The following is a 16,065-nucleotide window of genomic DNA, read 5'->3' on the forward strand; positions in this document are numbered from 1 at the left end:
CGCTGGTGATCGTGACCGTTGTTATAGTGAGCTGCGGGAAATGTGCCCCCTTTTACTTTGCCATTGAACCTTACGTCATCATTGATAACATGCCCTGGCGTTGCGCCCTTACATATAAGTACGCTACTTCACCCGTGTGGAGAGGATACGCATTACTGGACCGTATTTTAACGCCATTGATACCAATAGGCTTAATCCTGGTGTTTAACGGGTTAACCGTAAGGCATATCGTTGTGGCAAATAGAGTCCGCAGAAGGCTTCGGCACAGCAGCGACAATCAGAAAGATGCCGAGGTGGAAAAACGCAGAAAATCGATGATTTTGTTGTTTTCTATATCAGTTAATTTCATATTATTTTCGATGCCCTCTGTAGCCTATTCTCTGAAATGGCAAGCGCAAAACTATTATTACCAGGACAGATATTTGAGTTCCCCGGTATACATCCTACAGCAATTTGGGTTCATGTTTCAAATGCTCAGCATGTGCACCAATACTTGTATCTATACACTAACACAGAGGAAATTCAGAGAGGAGCTGAGGAATGGAATGAAGTATGTGTTTACTTTAAATGGCCATCTGTGTAGATAATGCCCGTGTCTACTGACGATTCAGCGGAGTTTTCAAATAAAGCCGTTTTATAGTGAACAGGCTTGGCAAATATGTCATTAATTCAAACAATCTTATGCCTGGGGTTCCGGAAAATGCAGAATTGGCGGAGTATTGCTGACTTCATACAGTTCAGGTAGGTAGCAATACAAACGTTCAATGCTACTGGCGTGATTGTTATACTTGTTGAAGTATTTTCCAAACTATCACAGACACTCGACTGTCACAAGGGCAGGGATGGCTTCAGGAATTTCCGGGGTTTAGATGTTTCAAAATGGGCAGGTTCGGGTAACAAAGTGGAAAGTGAGTGCGATGGGAAACCAGGGATAGTATCGCAGCTGCAGATACGGACGGCAGCAGTGAGACAAACAGAGGTATGTGATCAGCTCACTTGGACTATTCTATACAGCAGCCCCTCTAACAAAAGAAAAAAAACTGCAACGGGAACAGTGAGGAACCGATCAGGAAGCGGGACATGGACATTTGTCATGTTATTGGCACGGGTAACTTAAACTTCCATAATATTCTTTGGAAACTCCCTAAGGAAAAATGTTTCGTTATAGCATAATTTCTCAGTTGTGACCAGGAAGGATTAATGTCACTATAAGAAGACAGGTGGTCTAGCGAACAATTCGTACCGGATCTAATATTAGAAAAGGAAACGGATCAGGTGACAGATCTTTCCGCGGCTCAGCACTACAGAACAACAGGGCACAACTCCCCTCCATTTACCTTGATCAGGGAGCATGGGATCTATTTAATTGGGGATCAGCGAATTATGGTGCGACCTGACAGCAACTTGGGAAGGTAAATTGGGAAATGATGCACTCAGGGAAATGCGCAACAAATATGAGGGGATTTTATTGGGAGTACTGACATAGGGTTCAGTATAGGCTTGTCTCCCTGAAGCAGGGAAAGGATGATAGCGTAAAGTAACTCTGGGTGACAAGAAAGTTGGAACAACTCTTCAAGAGGAAGAAAGAACGATAGTAAAAAATTAGGAAGAAAGAATCAGGTAAGGCTATAACGGGTCAAAATGTAGAAAGGAAAAAATAAACAATCGAGTTAGAAGAGGTAGAAGGGGACTTGAGAAGTTTTTTGCGAATTGCACTGTGAAGAACAGGCGGAGACTGGAGAGAGTCTGGGCAGATCAGAGGACAACTTGTGTCTGGAGTCCCAAAAGGCAGTGCAGCTCCTCACTGAATACATTGATGAATGTGAACACAGCGTAAAACGGCAGACGCTCAGAAAGAGGATTCGGGGGAAACTTCGAAAACATTATGATAGATGATTCCCCGGTGCCAGAAGGGATATAGTCCAGGTAATTTGGGAAAGCGAGAGAAGATATTAGTGAGCTTTTGGACAGAATCTTTGTGTCTTCGCTGGCCACGAAAGTAGAACTGGATGACTTGGGGAGGGGGAATATTATTCATTTGTTAACGAAAGATAATAGGGATACTTCTTGGAATTACAGACCAGGGAGCCTTACATCAGTAGTGGGTAAACTACTGGAGAGGATTATTGAAGAAGGAAATTATGAATATTTAGAGAAATGTTGTCTGGCTACGGAGAGACAACATGGCATGTTGTCCTCTATGAGCCAGATTGAATTATTTGGAAAAAAAATGAAAATAATACCAACAGATGACGCAGGACAGTCGATGTGGGGGCATTAATTCTGGTCAGATGTTGGATCAGTTCCCCATAGTGGACTCATTCAGAAAGTCAGAGGCATGGGATCGAAGGAAACCTGGTTGCGTTGCTTCAGATTTGGCTTCCTAACAGAATGTAGATCATGTAGTAGATAGGGTGACTTCCTGCTGGAAGACAGCGGACAACCGTGTTCCGCACGGAGGGTCGAAATTGTGGTACAAGTTACAACTCTATTTTGGACTCTGCAGTTACAGTGTTCCGCGAAACAGGGCTGAGTGAAATAACCGATTTAACTTGACCACCCAGCAACAGCTGGAAAGTTAATGGAATTAGGGGTGACGATGTAAGCAAATCGCTGAACTATTGACGGCACCGGCACGTTATCTTAACTATCCCGTCATTTACATATTACAGTAACGATGCTAATTTATGGAAATAAGGCCGAAGACGTAAACAGATCGCTCAGCTATTGACTGAACCGCCACGTTATCTAATCTGACCCGTCATTTACATATTACAGGGCAGATGCTACAATGACTTCAAAGCAATCATTTACAGTGGAGCCCTACAACTTAAAAACAGCATTTCAAAGTGTTCAGCAGGTTTTAATAACTAGCCTTCCAAAATTCCAATTCCAAATTCCCAGTTCAAGTACGCATCAATTTATCCTAATGCAAATTTACCTCTGAATCGTGGTTTTATCATATCGAGTGTAGATACGCTCATATTTCGATCTATTTAACCCTGAATCCACATGGCCGGTGTGGAATCCGTGTCTCCCTCTGAAATCAATAATAAATGAAACACACAAAACTACACAAACTAAAAACGCAGCGAAGGCAAAGCAAATATTCGGGCTGACACTTGCCTTCCTTCAAAACCATCGCAGGCTATTGGAGAATACAGAATAAGCAACTTCCAAAGCTTCCATCCATCATCATCTCACATCTGCGCTTCCATCTTCTCATGCTGTAACCATCCATTAACTCAGTCTCCATGCTTCAGTGTGTGCAAGGACAGAGGAATCGAACAGTATCAACGACTTTCTAGATTGGTCGGTGCTGTGAGACACTGAAGCTCTAACCCAGATATCCAGTGAGATACCCAGAGGAAACCACTGCACAGAAACAGGGTCTTCAGCCCGTCCGGTCAGTGAGGAATTATTTAAACTGCCTACTGCCATCGACCTCACCCGGACCGTGGCCATTCATATACCAGTACCTATCCAGTCATCTCTTAAACGTTCACATCGGAATCTCAATAACCATTTACGTAGGCAGCACTGTCTACACTTTGGAGTCCATCTGGGTGAAGAAGCTTCCCCTCCTATTTTCCTTAAACATTTCACATTTCACCCTTCACCCATGATCTCTAGTTGTATTCTCGCCCAACATCAGTGGAGAAAGCCCGCTTGCATTTATACTCTCTATACGCGTCTTAATGTTGTATACCTCTATCTTAATCTCCCCTCAGTCTTCCACCCGCTCGGGAATAAAGTGCTAACATACCTAATCGTTCCTTTTAATTCAAAACATCCTGTCCCGGCAATAGCCTTGTAACTTTGTTCTGTATTCGTTCAAACGTATTTATTTCTGCCCTGTTGGTAGTTGAGCAAAAACACAACATTATTCCAAATTAGGCCTCAATAATTTTTTAAGCAGCATCGACATAACAGCCCAAATCCTGTACTCAGTACTTTCGTCTATGAGGGCCAATGTACGAAAAGCTTTCTAACTGCGCCACAACTTCCATTGAATATGGACCTGCATTCCCAGATTCATTTGTTCTGTCGTACTCCTCAGTGCCCTGTTTCTCAGTGTGTCAGATCAACCCTGGCTGGTCTTCCCAAAGTGCAACATCTGACACTTGTGTATGTGTTACATGCGTCCCGCCATTTTTCAGCCCGTTGTTCAAATTGGTCCAGATCCCGCTTAATGCTCCGTTAGTCTTCCTCACTGAGGAGAAAGAGACTGGGGAATGTAAAGAGACGGTGGCGAGAATCTGAGAAGGACGGGAGGGAGAGAGACGCAGCCGAGATTTTAGGAGAGGAGAAACGGCAGTGGGGGAGAGAAACTGAGCGAGACCGGGTGGGGCGGGGTAGAGGGAGAGACCGAGGGCTTAGAGAAAGACCAGGGGGAGGGAGACCGGGGAACTCGAGAGATCTGGAGTGAGAACAGAAATTTGTGATGTGGAAAAATCAATGTGAGGAGGAAGATTGGAAGAGAACTCGGAAAGGGAGAGCCCAAGACAGCGGTGGGGGGTGTAAGATATGAGTGAAAGCGGGTAGGGAGAGAAATTGGCCGGGGGGAAGGTGGGTTGGGGAGACTGCTGGATACAGAGAGACGCGAAATTAAAATACTTGGGAGGGAAATAGACACTATGGGTTGAGAGAGAGACTGGGATTAGGTCGGAAAGTGTGAGTCAGAGAATACTGTCCATAAATGCACTGAGCGATTAGAGGACTTTTCGTCCTGCAGGGAATTCTGGGATTACAGCGCTTCCATTCTAAAGTCCTTCAGAAACAAGCAACTCGTGTAATCTCGCTGACCTCTCTCACCCCGCCTGCTTAACCACTCTCCTTCCCACACCATATCCTCGATCTCGCTTTCCTAAACTGGTCTTCGCGGTCTTCACCCTTTCTCTCCGTTTCTGTGATCACATCCGGTGGCTCCTGTTACGAACGCCGCAAAGTAATATGATGAAACACACTGAGTCATGTTAGTAACGGGACATTCTGGACAATTTACAAGTGGGTCCTTCTCCCCGGCGCCCCTCTACCCATCTGTCGGCTGTATAACCTGCCCGACCAGAAAGGGAAGCAATGGAGGCTTACCTAAATGACTCTTTCGCGGCGGGCATTATCCGACCCTCATCTTCCCCTGTAGAGGCAGGATTCTTCTTCGTGCGGAAGAAGGACAGCTCCCTGAGCCCCTGCATTGTCTACCGTGGCCTGAACAACATCACCATAAAGAATAAGTCTCCACTGCCCCTTATCACCTCTGCCTTCGAGCCCCTTCACGGAGCCACAATTTTCTCTAAGTTGGACCTGCGGAGTGCCTATCACCTGGTCAGGATAAGGGAGGGAGATGAGTGGGAAAACAGCTTGTAACACCCCTCTTGGTCATTTTGAATACCTGATCATGCCATTCGGCCTCATCAATGCCCCCGCTGTCTTCCAAGCCCTGATAAACTATGTCCTTACGAAATTTATTAACCGTTTCGTTTTCTTTTATTTGGACGACATCTCAATCTTCTCCCGCAGTCTTCAGGAACACACGCACCATGTCCGTCAGGTTCTTCAGAGGCTTTTGGAGAACAAGCTATTCGTTAAGGCAGAGAAGTGCGAGTTTCATGCCCGTTCCGTCAGTTTGCTGGAGTACATCATTGAGGGCGGCCAAGTGAGGGCGGATCCCGAAAAGACCCGGGCGGTGGCCGAGTGGCCAAACCCCACGACGCTTAAGCAACTCCAGCGATTTCTGGGGTTCGCAAACTTCTACCGTCGCTTCATCAGGGATTACAGCCGGGTGGCAGCGCTCCTTACTCGATTCACCTCTCCTGCGACACCTTTAAACTGGACCCCCGAAGCCGTCTCGGCCTTCTCGGAGCTAAAGATGCTTTCACCTCCGCTCCCATCCTGGTCCAACCTGACCCGTCTGGTCAATTCATTGTGGAAGTCGACGCCTCCGACTCTGGGGTGGGAGTGGTCCTCTTTCATCGCTCCAGCCCAGACCAAGAGCTCCATCCCTGCGCCTCCTTCTCTCGCCGCCTAAACCCCGCAGAACGGAACTACGACGTAGGGAACCGGGAGTCACTGGCCGTCAAACTCGCTTTGGAGGAGTGGAGACGCTGACTGGAGGGAACGGAACATCCATTCATCGTCTGGACGGAACACCGGAACCTCGCATACATCCAAACCGCTAAACGCCTGACCTCCCGCCAAGCCATTTGAGCATTACTTTTTGGCCGTTTCAGATTCACACTCGCCTATCGTCCAGGTCCAAGAACGGGAAGCCCGAAGCTCTCTCTCGTCAATCTTCTCCGAGTAGGGCCTTCCGAACCCCGAGACCATCCTTCCACCATCCGGTGTGGTGGCTGCCCTCACCTGGGAGATGGAATCCATAGTCAGCGAGTCGCAACGGACTCATCCTGACCCAGGGAATGGACCCGCCGGTCGTCTCTTCCTGCCCGACGCTGTTCGGTCTCAGGTTCTCCAGTGGGGGCACTTCTCGTTTCGCCTGCCATCCCGGGATCGATCGAACTCTATCCCTTCTGAAGAGACATTTCTGGTGGCCCTTCACGATAGATAGATAGATAGATAGATAGAAAGATAGATAGATAGATAGATAGATAGATAGATAGATAGATAGATAGATAGATAGATAGATAGATAGATAGATAGATAGATAGATAGATACTTTATTCATCCCCATGGGGAAATTCAACCTTTTTTCCAATGTCCCATACACTTGGTGTAGCAAAAACTAATTACATACAATACTTAACTCAGTAAGAACTAACTCGAAAAGCATTAATAATAGCTTTAAAAAGTTCTTAAGTCCTGGCAGTTGAATTGTAAAGCCTAATGGCATTGGGGAGTATTGACCTCTTCATCCTGTCTGAGAAGCATTGCATCGATAGTAACCTGTCGCTGAAACTGCTTCTCTGTCTCTGGATGGTGCTATGTAGAGGATGTTCAGGGATTTCCATAATTGACCGTAGCCTACTCAGCGCCCTTCGCTCAGCCACCGATGTTAAACTCTCCAGTACTTTTCCCACGACAGAGCCCGCCTTCCTTACCAGCTTATTAAGACGTGAGGCGTCCCTCTTCTTAATGCTTCCTCCCCAACACGCCACCACAAAGAAGAGGGCGCTCTCCACAACTGACCTATAGAACATCTTCAGCATCTCACTGCAGACATTGAATGATGCCAACCTTCTAAGGAAGTACAGTCGACTCTGTGCCTTCCTGCACAAGGCATCTGTGTTGGCAGTCCAGTCTAGCTTCTCGTCTAACTGTACTCCCAGATACTTGTAGGTCTTAACCTGCTCCACACATTCTCCATTAATGATCACTGGCTCCATATGAGGCCTAGATCTCCTAAAGTCCACCACCATCTCCTTGGTCTTGGTGATATTGAGACGCAGGTAGTTTGAGTTGCACCATATCACAAAGTCCTGTATCAGTTTCCTATACTCCTCCTCCTGTCCATTCCTTACACACCCCACTATGGCCGTGTCATCAGCGAACTTCTGCACATGGCAGGACTCCGAGTTATATTGGAAGTCTGATGTGTACAGGGTGAACAGGACCGGAGAGAGTACGGTTCCCTGCGGCGCTCCTGTGCTGCTGACCACCGTGTCAGACCTACAGTCTCCCAACCGCACATACTGAGGTCTATCTGTCAAGTAGTCCACTATCCAATCCACCATGTGAGAGTCTACTCCCATATCCGTTAGTTTGTGCCTTACGATCTTGGGCTGGATGGTGTTAAAGGCACTAGAGAAGTCAAGGAATGTGATCCTCACAGCACAACTGACCCCATCTAGGTGAGAGAGTGATTTGTGCAGCAAATACGTGATAGCATCCTCCACTCCCACCTTCTCCTTATACGCAAACTGAAGCGGATCCCGGGCGTGCCTGGTTTGTGGCCTCAGATTCTGTATTATCAGCCGCTCCATGGTCTTCATCACGTGCGACGTCAAGGCAACAGGTCTGAAGTCATTCAACTCCTTTGGTTGTGGTTTCTTCGGACCGGGACAATACAGGATGTTTTCCACTGTCTGGGTACTCTTCTCTGATCTAGGCTCATGTTGAAGATGCGTTGTAGTGGTTCTCCCAGCTCAGTCGCACAGACCCTCAGTAATCGTGGGGAAACTCCATCCGGTCCAGCCGCCTTGCTGGTACAGATCTTCCTCAGTTGACCTTCCACCTGTGCAACCGTAATCCTGGGCGTGGGCAAGGTCTCCTGTGAGTGGCTATTTTCCTGTGAGGGAAGTAAGCCTGGTGTGGAGTTCTGCGGTGAGGATGAGATTGTGCTGTCGAACCTATTGAAGAAGTTATTCAGCTGGTTCGCTTTCTCCACATCTCCACTTATGTTTGCCCCCCGCTTTGCACCGCATCTGGTGATGATCTTCATCCCATCCCACACCTCCTTCATGCTTTTTTTCTGCAGCTTTTGTTCTAGCTTCCTCCTATACTGCTCCTTTGCCCCCCTTACCTGTACTCTGAGTTCCTTCTGAACTCTTTTAAGCTCCAACCGATCACCATCTTTAAAGGCCCTCTTCTTCATGTTTATTTTAACCCCAGCTGTTGGAAAACACGTCAGCCTTGTGTGATATTAAATAGTTCGTGTGATGGAGCGAGTATAAATGAATGAGCGTGGAGATTCGTCAGCTCAAAGTTTCTCCAGCCAGATCGCGGACAGCTAGAAGACAGGGTGAATCTCAGACAGCATGCGTGAAACCTTTTACCGTGTGAGGAAGATATGGTACTTGGTCATTGCCGTGATCGGTGTTCCTGGTAAGAACACAAGCAAATTAACATTTTAAGTATTGTGTGCGCGGTCCGTGGACTCGTTCAGTGACCGACAGCGCTGCGATGTCGGAGTGTCAGAGAGTGCGGTGTTCACATTGCGACCAATCTCTGCGTTCGTTCAGAAGTTCCCTTCCTTTTTAATTCATGGCTTCTGCTGGAAGTAAACCGGCAGCTGAAGCGGCCGTAGAGAGGAAGATCGGGTAGATGGATTCATTTTGTAGATTCATAGCAGGCAGTTGTGATTTATCAATGCAAAGCCGCTGTCAAGTAAACCCAGATAATCCAGCGCGCTGGCCACCTTTACGGCTATTTGCTTTTATACCGTTTCATTAGAGCAACGTGCTTTAAATTCAAAATTCAAGGTATTGCGCTCCTATTAAAGAAATACTTGCAAATTTGAAGGGAGCGCGGGAAGCGAACGGACTTTGAAATTCAGGGGAGCGTGGTCGATTTCATTTGTAAGTCAGACTCCGAATATAAGTCAAGTAAGGACCTGTGTGCGTGTTTTGTGCCAGGGTTTATTACCACGCCCTGTTATCCGTGAAGTAAAACAGGAGTTAAGAGCAAGCCCAGCGGTGTCCGTTAGGGGTCAGATGGGGTAAGGTGCACGCGATACTCCGTTCTTGTACAATATGCTTCGGAACATTTAGAGTAATGCTGAAGTAATTCGGAGCGGCCCCAAAGGAGACAGATCTTTTGGAGTACCTACACTGTCGTTGATTACATAAGCACTAGCTTATGAAGTGAAAATACTTTAAAGTTCAGCGGGTCAAGCATAAACCTCAAAAACGAAAATTGAAACTTTCTGATCGGATTCGTTGAGAGCGTGTGAAGGAGCCCCGGCCAAGGGTAGTTGCGGATTTTAAAAGAAGCCATCCAAGCGGAGGTGGGGGTGGGGGGGTGGGGGTGCTGTGTGCGGGTGATAAACGGGAGTCAAGAAGGAGACGCAGGCATTGGAACGGTGGAAATGAATTTGCTTTGAACTTTGTGGATGGACAGAGGTGGAGGGAGCGGGACTTCGCTGCACAGTGAGAGTGCCAGGACATAGGTGACAGGAACGCGGTAATCAGCATCGCTGAGAAAGTTGCCGAGGTACCCAGGTTTTCACATTAGTCCAAAACCTGACGGGGGGAGATTTATATTGATTTCTCTCAAGCGTTCTCGGCGATCCGTTGATAACGCCTCCTTCCCAAACCCTGTTCCTTTTCCAGTATCGAGTACCTTCTCCGTTCACCCCGCATACATTCGTGAGAGGGATCTGAGATTCCCGCATTACTCCTTTTAAACCCACAGAAATGAGTTGTCTGCACAGTTTGATTGTTCTCAATTTCCAGCTTGTCTCTGCCCTGAGACCCACTGATCGGTGAGCCAGTAATTCACTCATTCTGTTTGCTGTTCCCCAAGTGAATTTAGTGGCGATTGTGATCCTGTCCCGGGGAAAGTGCGGCCTCTCCACCTGCACCACTCGCTATCTGGTGGCCATGGCAACGGCGGATCTCCTAACCATCATCTTTGATGTCATACTGTGGCGGCTCAGTTATTACTACTTCCCCGGGACTTTCCTGGACATCACCCCCGTGTGCAGTGTGATCGGTGCCCTGGGACAGGCAGCCACTGACTGCTCTGTCTGGTTCACCGTCATGTTTTCATTTGATCGGTTTGTCGCCATCTGTTGTCAGAAGCGGAAAGCGAAGTATTGCACCGGGAAAACTGCGGCTGTGGTTCTGACAACAACCGGCGTCCTGATCTGTGTTAAAAATGTGCCCGACTTCTTCATATATCACTCAGTGAAAGTGATTGACAATATACCCTGGGACTGTATTATAAAGCCGGGCTACTATACGGATCCCGGGTGGGTGGGATATGACTGGTTTGCCACAGTTCTAACGCCATTACTCCCTTTCCTGTTAATACTACTGTTCAACGCTCTGACAGTCAGATATATTTTAGTGAACAGTCGCGTTCGTAAGGGTCTGAGGGGTCTGAACCAGGCGGAGAACCGCAGTGACCCGGAGATGCAGAGCAGGAGGAGGTCTGTGATCTTACTTCTCACCATCTCCGGGAGCTTCATCATCCTGTGGTCGGTGTATGTTGCCGAATTCCTTTATTACATCATTGCCGGGTTGGATCCATATAATTACAACGATTCGGAATACATACTTCAACACGCTGGAATCATGCTGATGATATTAAGTTGCTGCACAAACACGTTTATTTATGGGGTAACTCAGTCCAAGTTCAGAGAGCAGTTCATTAGCGCAGCGAAATACCCGCTCACTTCAATTATTCAACTGATTAATGAACAGAATTTCTAAGATCTTCTCAGAGGCGGTCGCCGTGTTTTCATCTTGTTACTATGGAACTGACGGTCACCATAAACACAATCTCTCACAGTCTGGTACTTAGCACAGTTGCTGTATTTTACACTCCGGGTTTATCAGAGCCGCAGACACCAGTTTCACTCCTGAATCTCCCAGTCCATTCTTTCCGAATCTAAACACAAACAGACAAATTGAAGAACAAAGTGATTCAAACCGTACATCGGAGGGAATTTCTCTCATTCGGATAGTTCAAGAACGTTAAGCACTTCAGTAAATCACTATTCGGAGTTCCCATCACTCTCAATGTCCCTCACTGTCCATATCCAGGTTATTCACCGAATGCAGCAATTTAGTCGGCAAATGTGATTTTGTAAACTCCTCATGTTCTGTCTCATTTCCCGATGGTTACAAAAGTGTTCCTGATGTGAAATGGTCAAAAGGGCAGGCCCACAGTGAGGAAGATTTATGAATGTGGAACTGTCGATGAGAAAAGACTACATCTGAGGAAAAGATAGGGGAAGACAGAACAAGAACGTGGGACGGAAATGCGGACAAGATATTCCACATGAGGATAGGAGATGGGGAAGAGAGATCCCACAGGAGAAACGGGATGGGGAAGAGAGATCCCAAAGCAGGAAGGGGGAAGTGGAAGAGAGACCACAGAGGAGCAAGGGGATGGGGAAAAGAGATCCCGCAGGATGAAGGGGGATGGGGAAGAGCGGTCCCACAGCAGTAAACCGATGGGAGAAGTTAATCCAACAGACCGGATGACGCAGAAACCGATTTTTCTGGAGGGGTGGGTGTGACTTAAGTCCCACAATCGGGAGAGGAGATGCGCGCATGGGTTCTGGGTATCTCGTAGTGAGCACAGTCACACAGGTGGACTGATGGTGATAGTCACACATGGGGAAGGGCAGGAGAGTACAATCTCACAATGCTATTTCTTTCCTTCTCACTGGGACAGTTTGCTGACGGTCTCTTGTCCCTCACCGGGAAGGGAGTGTGAATCTCTGACCCACCTGCTGCAGTCAGTGTCGGTCTGGGTGTCAGTAACAGTGAGAAAGAATATTGTCAATGGAAGTGTCACAGGCAGTGAGAAACACGGTAATTCCTGTGATTTACTACCATTAAACCAATGGCCGTTGTTCACTGATCTGATGAAGTCTCCAACATCCCTTCACAAGGAACCACAGAACCCTCCCGCCTTGGAGATTTACTGATCGATCCCCTGGGCATTTGTCACAATTCTTCTTAATCTGATTTTCTACAGTTTTATCCAAATTCCTTTACATTGAACCAACACAATGGAACGGTTTCACAGTTCAAAGGAAGAGACAAGTCAAGTTACCTCAACTCCTGGCACTTGTGCAGCCCGGGTCCCAGCCGCAGGATTCCTTCACACTGAATGAGGCAGTGTCCCAGGTCGAAATGTTATATTGTATCACAGAGTCCGATGACATGAGACAGGACCGCGCAGTCAATCGGAGTCAGTGTCATTCCACTGAATGAAAGTGTTTCCACAGATCCCAGTGCGGCCTGAGCCAGTCCACGATTCTGAGACTCAAACAGGTAGTGCAATGTGTTCAGGAGGCTCCTTTTACCAGCTTCACTCCTCATGTTTCCACTCCGGCGTTTAACCTCCTCCTTCACCCAGTCAATCACCCGGCAGGGTTAAAAAGTACCAGCAGATTCACCTGGAGTCTGAGTCTTCCGTTATAAACTCTATTTTATTAGTAACTACGTGAATAAAGTGATATAGAAGGAAATAAAGTAAACAGGTTAGCAGAGTTTATATGTGCGCATACCTATCTATATATATATGTGTGTGTGTGTGTGTGTGTGTGTGTGTGTGTGTGTGTGTGTGTGTGTGTTTGTGTGTGTGTGTGTGTTTGTGTGTGTGAGTGTGTGTGTGCGTGTGTGTGTGCGTGTGTGTGTGTGTGTGTGTTTGTGTGTGTGTGTGTGCGTGTTTGTGTGTGTGTGCGTGTGCGTGTGTGTGTGTGTGTGTTTGTGTGTGTGTGTGTGTGTTTGTGTGTGTGAGTGTGTGTGTGTGAGTGTGTGTGTGTGTTTGTGTGTGTGTGTGTGTGTGTGTTTGTGTGTGTGAGTGTTTGTGTGTGTGAGTGTGTGTGTGTGTGTGTGTGTGTGTGTGTGTGTGTGTGTGTGTGTGCCCAAGCTTCCCCAGCTCAGGTGATTGGGTGATACAGTCTCACGGTGGGATGGTAAGTAATCAGTTCAGTTCTGGAATTTGGTTTGAGTAGAGTTGGAGAGAGAGAGTTAGAGTGTTGGTTTATCTTCCAGTGCCGATGCCGATCCTCCAAGTCATCCTCCTTGCTTCCGAAACCTATTTAAAAGTCACCAACTTGTGACCACAGAAAAGGGGATGCCATCTTCTGTGGTGGATTTATCAACCCCAGACCAGGGTTAAACACACCGGCCGTACTCACTGGTGCAGGGTCGGGGTCATGATAACGTTTGATCATTTTTACGTGGACGAGCTTGGTAGCCTTTCATCGCTCAGGGGTCCTAATAACATAATTTAAAGGATCAATTTTCTTAATTATTTCATATGGTCCACTAACTCTCGCTTGAAGGGGGTTGGTAAGGAGAGGGAACAGCATCAGGACCCTTTCTTCAGCACGATATTTCTGCTCCCTCGCTCTTCTGTCATACCTCTGTTTCATGTTTATCTGAGAGTGCTGTAAATTCTGCTTCACAAGGTCACAAGCCTTGTTAAGTCTGTCTCTGAATTCGGAAACGTAACTGAGCCCGCTCCTACTCACATTCTGATCTGATCAATGCTCTCTGAGTAGGGTCAAAGGTGACATAATGTGCTTAGCTCTCAATTCTTTAACTACCCCCTGGAATGTTTTCGAAGTAAAGTTACTTCAGATTGGATTTCTTTAGGTAGACATACCAGTGTGAAAAGTTTGATAAGTGCTTTTACCACAGTCTTGGCCTTGACGGTCCCGAGAGGCACAGCTTCATGGAACCTAGACATCGCACACATGATGGTTAACACACACTCATAACCAGCTGCAGTCCTTGGCAATGGGCCAACACAATCCACTATGACCCTAGAAAAAGGTTCACCAAAAGCAGGTGTTGGTCTAAGTGGTGCCGCTGGGATCACCTGATCAGGTTTTCCCGCAGCCTGACAGGTATGGCAAGTCCTGCAAATGTTCACAACATGCTTCCTTAAATTAGGCCAGTCGGATTCCTTCATAATGCTGTTTACTGTCTTCCTCACTCCAAAGTGTCCACCTAAAGGCATGCTATGAGCCATGTTTAAAATCTCAGCCCTGTAGTCTTTCGGGACCCCAACTTGATGTTCAATGGCCCAATTCTCACTTGCAGGCACAGTAGGTGATCTCCGCTTTCTCAGTAACACCCCATCCTTAAGATAATATCCTACTGACTCTCTCTGAACCTCCTCTCCTGTGAGAGCTGTCTCCCTTAACGCAGCAATTTCAGAATCTCGACTTTGTTCCGCTAAAAATTCATCCCAGGACAAGGACAAACCTTTCTCCTCCTCCTTACTACCCACATTCTGATGCAATGTGGAAGGCAGAAAAGTCTCTGACAAAATTCTCATAAATTAAACCACTGTCAGACCAAGGAGATGGTGGTGGAATTTAGGAGGTCTAGGCCCCATATGGAGCCAGTGATCATTAATGGAGAACGTGTGGAGCAGGTTAAGACCTACAAGTATCTGGGAGTACAGTTAGACGAGAAGCTTGACTGGACTGCCAACACAGATGCCTTGTGCAGGAAGGCACAGAGTCGAATGTACTTCCTAAGAAGGTTGGCGTTATTCAATGTCTGCAGTGAGATGCTGAAGATGTTCTATAGGTCAGTTGCGGAGAGCGCCCTCTTCTTTGTGGTGGCATGTTGGGGAGGAAGCATTAAGAAGAGGGACGCCTCACGTCTTAATAAGCTGGTAAGGAAGGCGGGCTCTGTCGTGGGCAAAGGACTGGAGAGTTTAACATCGGTAGCTGAGCGAAGGGCGCTGAGTAGGCTACGGTCAATAATGGATAACTCTGAACATCCTCTACATAGCACCATCCAGAGACAGAGAAGCAGTTTCAGCGACAGGTTACTGTCGATGCAATGCTCCTCAGACAGGATGAAGAGGTCAATACTCCCCAATGCCATTAGGCTTTACAATTCTACCTCCAGGACTTAAGAACTTTTTAAAAGCTATTAAATGCTTTTTGAGACGGTGATTTAGATGCATATCATATTTTTTTACTGAGTTAAGTATTGTATGTAATTAGTTTTGCTACAGCAAGTGTATGGGACACTGGAAAAAAGTTGAATTTCCCCATGGGGATGAATAAAGTATCTATCTATCTATCTATCTATCTATCTATCTATCTATCTATCTATCTATCTAATTGCATCAGCAGCTTTTTTAGACAGGGTTCGGGCTACTGCGCATGTGAGGTTCACATCAGTATCTGTGCGTGTGTCGTCAGACACAAGCTTGCTTGTTAGCTGTATTGTTGAATAAACTTCACCCTGGATAGGTGCCAACCTAATATTTACCAAACCCAGCAACATTACTAAGCTTACGAAGATCATGTTTACATTATGAAAATTCCCAAACAACCCATCCATTCCGATCTTTCGACTTTCAGCTTTACTCGTCTCCATAGTAACCCAGTCAGGTGGTCTCTCAAAACCAAAACAATCCTTTCTCTCTATATTGCAATCGTGAAAAACAACTCCACAACCTTGAAGGTGTTTACTTCCTATTGCGAAAACAAAATTCAACAGAGATTCACATAATTTACAGGCCATTGCCCTGCAAGCAGGGACAAAGGTCGCGAAACCAGTCCAAACCTCCCAAGTTCTTTATTCAAAAATCCAGAAACAGCCATTCTACATATTTCCAATAAAATTCGCATCACCAACTTTCAACTCATCACCAACTTTTAGAACACCGTCCAACACA

The 16,065-nt window shown here is 46.7% G+C and overlaps 1 protein-coding gene across 1 annotated transcript; it reads left to right on the top strand.

Annotated features, from left to right (window-relative positions):
* Positions 1–1,383: 1,383 nt before the first annotated feature.
* On the top strand, positions 1,384–6,028 carry LOC140723624 (uncharacterized). Its single transcript, XM_073038198.1, has 2 exons — positions 1,384–1,412; positions 5,521–6,028. Exons 1-2 carry the CDS (start codon positions 1,384–1,386, stop codon positions 6,026–6,028), a joined length of 537 nt encoding a protein of 178 aa, XP_072894299.1.
* Positions 6,029–16,065: the final 10,037 nt, after the last annotated feature.

This window comes from Hemitrygon akajei, unplaced genomic scaffold (assembly GCF_048418815.1).
Source record: "Hemitrygon akajei unplaced genomic scaffold, sHemAka1.3 Scf000121, whole genome shotgun sequence".
Classification (NCBI taxonomy): domain Eukaryota; kingdom Metazoa; phylum Chordata; class Chondrichthyes; order Myliobatiformes; family Dasyatidae; genus Hemitrygon; species Hemitrygon akajei.